Source organism: Malus sylvestris, chromosome 15 (genome assembly GCF_916048215.2).
Source record: "Malus sylvestris chromosome 15, drMalSylv7.2, whole genome shotgun sequence".
In the NCBI taxonomy this organism is placed as follows: Eukaryota; Viridiplantae; Streptophyta; class Magnoliopsida; order Rosales; family Rosaceae; genus Malus; species Malus sylvestris.
This window is the reverse complement of record NC_062274.1, coordinates 25,695,508-25,701,725: the sequence shown is the minus strand read 5'-3', so window position 1 is coordinate 25,701,725 and position 6,218 is coordinate 25,695,508. Positions and strand designations below refer to the sequence as shown.

The window sequence follows — 6,218 nt, the reverse complement described above, 5'->3', positions numbered from 1 at the left end:
TTAGACAATGTGGACTTGTAGGGTCCCACCCACATTATTTTCTTTCTATTCCCGCTTAATTCATTATTAATACAATCTCATTGCCAAATTATACAGACGTTTTGTCAAAATTGCTACCTATAAAGCAGACCAATTCCTTCAATTTCGTCTATGATTGCAGCACATAAACATCCGGAAATGACTTTGATCCCTGCTTGTCTTGGTGTTATGTTTTCAATTCACTAGCATGTTTCATTTGAAGGGCAGCTCGTATGATGTTTCCTCTTGTAATAATTCCTATCTTCGGATAAAGAACAACGGCATTTCAGAGATACCGCAGAAAGAGCATTACAACGACAGAGAAAGACACGTATTGAGAGAAGAATAATGCATCGTTACCAGCTTGCCGCTTTCATTTACAACTGGAAGTCTGCGATATTTTGTCTCCAGCAATAATCTGACATTAGATAACCCCAGTTAATAGTTAGTTTTCAGCTAGACCAATAATGGGATCCGGAAATGGGAAAAAACGTAGAATACCTAGCAACATCCCCAAGATTAGTCGTTTCACTAACAACAACTGGGGCTGGTGTCATCACATCACCCACCACCCGACCATTGGTTTTACTGAGCAAGTTCTGTACCTCGTTAAAAGTCTGCAACCACATTTGCAATTATATAAGCACTTTAGCAAGACAAACAAATTAGTTGTTGCGAAAAAGGAAACGTCCTGGTCAGACTCAAAGATGCTTTTGTCGCCATGCAGCGATTTGAAATTCTATGGAGCCAAAAGCACTATACCTCTTGTCAATTATTGGGATATACGGGTCTAAGAAACTCTTAAACCCCCTCAAATCCATCCCCATTACTGAGATTATATGCTAATTCTACTAGAACTAATTTAAATAGATCTAGGCAAGATGGAAGTATCTAAAAAAACTTCTCACATACTTTCCAACTGCTGTCAACTTCTGGAAACATGCTGTTGTCAGTTCTTCCGCTACCTATGAGGTGAAATATTCAAATGATTTGCATTATCAACTATGTAAGAGATGACCAACTTGATCATAGAGCTTCATAGCACCTTGACATAAAGAGGGGAGTTCAACCAAAACCTATCACATTGTTTGTAAGCACTTCTATCTATAAATAAATTGAATTCAATCAAATAAACTTTAGCAGAATTGATTTTCAATTCATGTAATCTGTTTGAAATTAAATTGAATAATTAAGTTGATTTACTTTTGTTTAATTAAAACAGAGGAAACAAATGAATGTGGCCCCAACACATCACTAGCCATATGTTCTTACGTCTTTGACATCATGTAGACACAATAATCCAAGCAAAACTCATGCAATTTAAATGACAAAAATGGAAACCATTTGGTTACTGAAGGCCCCAGAGGGAACTCTGTGGAGAATGAAGATAACAGTGCAGAAACAATAGGGGATTCACGGCTACTTTTGGAACGATAGAAAGTGTGAGAGAAAATTACATTGAATCCTTGACAAATCAAATCTAATTTGGTGGGACTGGTATCTGTATGAAAATCCAAATCTTTCCCTACCAAAGAAATTGAATTCTAAGGGCAAGGCAGTTCCAGATGGTAATGCGAACTCAGATGAAACTGAAAGGAAGCAGAGAATTCCTTATTCTGACAAGATTCAAGATAGGCTGTAAAAGAAATTCGACAAACCTATGCATCTCACGTAAATTTGATATACAAATCATACAGGTAAAAGTAACATTTTGACCCTTCCAAGAGATTTGTATTAATACATGATTCATGCCCAACACTCCATTTTTTATCCGCACAATATTGATTCACTTCTTTAAAATCCCTTTTTTCCTCAACAAAAGTTAAAATAAATTCTATACTTCCAAAGCCAGTACAGTATGATTTGCATGTATGTTTCTGTATATTAAACTTAACCGTAATCCCAACTCTTTGAGGTTGGTTACGTGGATCCTAATCACATACTTGTTGGGATGGGTTACATGAATTTTTGTTTTCCAATCTATACTCAGTATCTTTATACCACTCATCTCCCTCAACATCCTCATCTCCATGTTTGCTCCCTTTTATGGAAGAAAATATCATCATATGTTAATTAGCATCAATGTTGAAAAACAAATAAATAACGTAAACTTCAATTTCCTCAAACTAATCTATACTTCAATACCAGCCAAAACAAAGCTTCTCTGCTAAACAAATAACTTTGTCAAACAATCTTAGTTCACAAGATTCAGATTACCCTTTTTCAAGGGGTGGCCTAGCACTATCAAGTATGAAACTGAATCAAATGAAGGTGAAAATGAGAGAAAAGACGGCCGTGAAATACAAGGCACAATTCCATAAAGAAACAAAAATGAATACCTAAGATATCAATGAACATATTTAGTCACCTGAGATAGTGTCCAGTGCTAACAAGTCATAGTCTGAGACAAGACCGATCTGCATCGACAAAGTACCATTATATATCAGTTGCACAATGTAACTACATTAAGTTCACATCAGATGCCAAAAGGAAAGAGAAAAAGAAAACAGAAACTGAAGCAACAAAGACGATGGTTAAAACTTCTAGAAGAAAAGAAAAAGGAGAATTGTTTGTTTCCATAAAATAATATCGGAAAACTCAGGAAATTCCATGGAGGGTGTGAGATAGACATCTGCATGTTTCCCTTGCTTAATTGCAACAAGTAATTATATACTGTTGTTCTCAGCTAGATATGTTTCGAAACGAACAAAGCAGGTATGTGCGCTCTTGACCTTTAAGGTCATAACAGAATCCTAAATCAGGGGTATGATTAACAGCAATGAACCCCTCTAATGGTTTTCTGGTCTGTCGTTAGTCTAGACCCTCGGATTTCGAATCCTGAACGTCCTATGTGAATCCCTAATCCTCACATATAATCAGACTGGCAAAAATGCAGCTTAAGTAAGAAAATATTTGCCACATATGTTCAAACGTCACAAATTGGAAATCATTTGCAAAGTAAGGTTCTGGAATTTTAAATGAATAGATATTACATGGAGACCTAAATCATATAATCATTTATGCACCGGATGAAGAGGTCGACAAAACGTGATTCTGTTTTCGACACCTACCAATTTCCAGTCATCGTCGATCACCGGAAAACCAGTGATTCTGTTTTCGACAAGAAGCTCTATAGCTGTAGGCACAAAGCCGATCCATCAGAATAAATGAAAAATCTAAAAGAAAAAAAAAACAAGTATTACACGCGACGAGGTGTCATCTCATACAAATACAACAAATACCTTCATCCACAGCCGTTGTAGGCTTCACCACGTGCAAATCCTCTCTTCTCGTCATAAAATCGCCAACCGTGAAAACTCCAGTTTTCTCCTGCACAACATTATCGAGCAGCGGCAATTCCGATCACAAATTATCCAGTTCTAATCACACAAATGCAGTGAACAAATTCGGATCAAATTAATTAGATGAAGAAGCAAGCAGGTTTGACAGCAGTCACATTTTCCAAATTTCATCCTTTCACCATTTACAGAGGAATCAGTCACCCTAACATATTACAAAATTTGATCAAATTAATCAGATACAAATTCGAATTGCATAACGGAGAAGAAGAAGATACCGGTACGGAATTAGGCATGAAGGTGGCGCCGGCGGCGACATTGAAGGACCTCCGAAGACCCGAAGCGGCGACGTAAATCGGGAAGAGCCTCCGACCCGGACGAGATAGCAGCGGCAAGCACTGCAGCCGATTGGCCGGAGCAGAAGCGGAAGACGCAGAGAGAGGGAGGAGCGGAGGTTCTGGAACGAAAATCGAGGCCATGGATGATGGATTGGGATGTATACAGATACAGTAGACTGACTACTAGAGGTGGTGTTGGCAATTTGTTTTGGGTTTTCTGCGGAGATTTATATACATTTTATTTCTGCAACCGCCCTGGTGATCGGGACCGCGCTACATGTTAAATAATAACGGATTTCAAAACTAATTTGACTGAGCTGACTAGGTTGTGTGCATGGTGTTTGGGATAAAATTTGAACTTTGGGCCAGAGAGAAAGTCGGCCCAAACCCAAGGCCCAGAGGAAAACTTAGGAGGCAGGAAAGATGCTTTCGGCTAGGCACAAGTTACAAAGGCCACCTGCTTACCTACTCAAAAACCACAGGGGGTAGGCTATTCAGTCACTACACAGCCCAATAAAGTACTTTATTGGTGGCATTCATGTAAAAAAGCTAGTGAGTCATCACCAAACCGCATTCGGGCATCGCTATTGCTACAGGAACCCAAGCTGAAGTCGTCTATAAAAGGAGGAAGAGAAGACAGAATTAGGGACACTCAAACAAACAAACAAAAGCCAAAACTCTGCTCAAGCCAGATTTGCCTTCAACGAAGCTGTAGTCAGCATAAGCCTTCATCCCATTCGGGATAAACCTTCCCAAACCCCTGTAATAGCTCTGCTACCTTGTTCATGGTGGTATCGATTCATTTTGTATCCTCTTCTCCCCCGTCAACCCCTCTAAAAGCTTTCAGACCTCTGACAGAGCCACAAAGATAGATTTTGTAAGAAGTTCAGCCTTGGCCGATAAGGTTCAAACTTACCCGACTATCTTTGCTCTGTCTTTGTCTTTTCTTTCTTTTAAAAGCACAATAACATGTTATATATTCCCAGTTATATACAAGTTATTTCTAGCAAAGTCATAATGAAAATGAGTCTTCAGCACTTGAATCCGATCTGAATCGCGTCAGAGTTCAAATCAGATCTAAGTCTTAAGCCCGGCGGGCATGTAATTTAAAGATCAGTTTAAAAGTCCTTGGCCTCAAGGCATAAAAAAGAACTCTATGTGTACTCAACCCATCCACGACAATCCTTGATAAGCGAGAAGTCCGAAGTTACTTGGGGCGCAAGTAATCAATCTATTTCTCCGTTTTGTTGCTATTATATCTTGATTCGTAGAAAAGGCTTAAGCATGGAGTGAATTCTGATAGAAAGCCTCAAGGCCTACACCTAAGGCCCCACGAAGGCATCTATTTAGCTTCATTTCATGTTGTGGTCTAGTTGGTCCGAGTATAAGGATTAACTCTGATGGGAAGCCTCAAGGCCTATACCTAAGGCCCTACAAAGGCACTCATTTGGGTTTGTCCTACCTCTTGGATTCAGATAATCAAAGGTATAATAGTGATAAGACTCTGGCAACCATAAAAGACCAAATATGATACATCCAAGCGCTGGTTTAGTTTGACAGGAAGCCTCAAGGCCTATACCTAAGGCCCCACAAAGGCACCTGTTATATCTAACTTGGTTTCTCGGGCGTATACATATTCAATCAAAGCTTAACACCCATTCAACATCTGCCATACTGAAGATGGCAGTGGCACGCCTGAGCACGACAAAGTTAATCTTGATTGTGAGCCTTAAGGCCTACACCTAAGGCCCCACAAAGGCACCCTTTCAAATTAACTCTGTCCTTCTCTTTCAGAACTGCCCGACGAGCCTTGCCCGAAGTGTGTCTTGCCCGACCAAGATCTGCCCGACAAAGGCTTGCCCGAGCGAGCCCGAGAAGAAAGCAGAAGTACGACAGATACCCTCAACCGACGCCATTCTCCCAGGGGAGCTGTGTGCTCGTCCGCCAGGAGATTCCTGCGACGAACACATGGCACAGTATGATTTTATGGTGAGGCCGAGAGGGGAGCGATGTGTGTTGCAAATTAGCAATAGAGCAACTTACATTAAATAGGTTTATTATAATTTGTCGTTCCAAATCAATTGGACTATAATTTTTTCTCATTCTTTTTCTATCCCCTTCACTCATTTTCTTTTACATTCTTTATTTTGTTTTTATCTTTCTATATAAAATTAATATAAGATGTTGATATGGTTTAACCGTAACCGTCCAATAGGAGGGAAGAGAAGGGGAGGGAAAAAAGAGAGAAGAGAGAATCATAGTCCGAATCGATTACATGTAATATCATGTGAAGAGAAACTTACATATAATATTGTTATTTAATCGAAACACAATTGTAATGATGGACACGTTCCATGCGTGTAAGTCTTCATAAAATAAGGACTCCAAGATGACATTGTCTCAATCGATCATGCCCTATAAGGTTGGAGTCTTTTAGGGAATATTGTGTCTTATTGAGACTTGATAAGATGCCAAGGTAAAATGCCACCTATGAAATGCCTAATAGTGCTTTCAAGTTTAAAGAAGTGTTCTTTAGGATGGTCTTTGAGTGTGGCACTTTTAT

At 39.3% G+C, this 6,218-nt stretch overlaps 1 protein-coding gene across 1 annotated transcript; it reads right to left on the bottom strand.

Annotated features, from left to right (window-relative positions):
* LOC126604973 (CBS domain-containing protein CBSX1, chloroplastic-like) lies at positions 1-3,935 on the bottom strand. The gene is made up of 8 exons (XM_050272325.1): positions 3,596-3,935; positions 3,261-3,348; positions 3,090-3,154; positions 2,387-2,435; positions 931-983; positions 520-635; positions 379-436; positions 1-280 (listed from the first exon to the last, which is right to left on the bottom strand). The coding sequence occupies exons 1-8, from the start codon at positions 3,794-3,796 to the stop codon at positions 206-208; spliced, it is 705 nt and encodes a 234-aa protein (XP_050128282.1). The 5' UTR covers positions 3,797-3,935; the 3' UTR covers positions 1-205.
* Between the last annotated feature and the right edge of the window lie 2,283 nt (positions 3,936-6,218).

Coding starts and splice junctions, on each gene's coding strand:
- LOC126604973 (XM_050272325.1), bottom strand. CDS start 3,796: ATGGCCTCGATTTTCGTTCCAGAACCTCCGCTCCTCCCTCTCTCTGCG. Junction 3,349..3,595: donor TCATGCCTAATTCCGTACCG/GTATCTTCTTCT, acceptor AATGTTGTGCAG/GAGAAAACTGGAGTTTTCAC. Junction 984..2,386: donor AGCACTGGACACTATCTCAG/GTGACTAAATAT, acceptor TTCACCTCATAG/GTAGCGGAAGAACTGACAAC.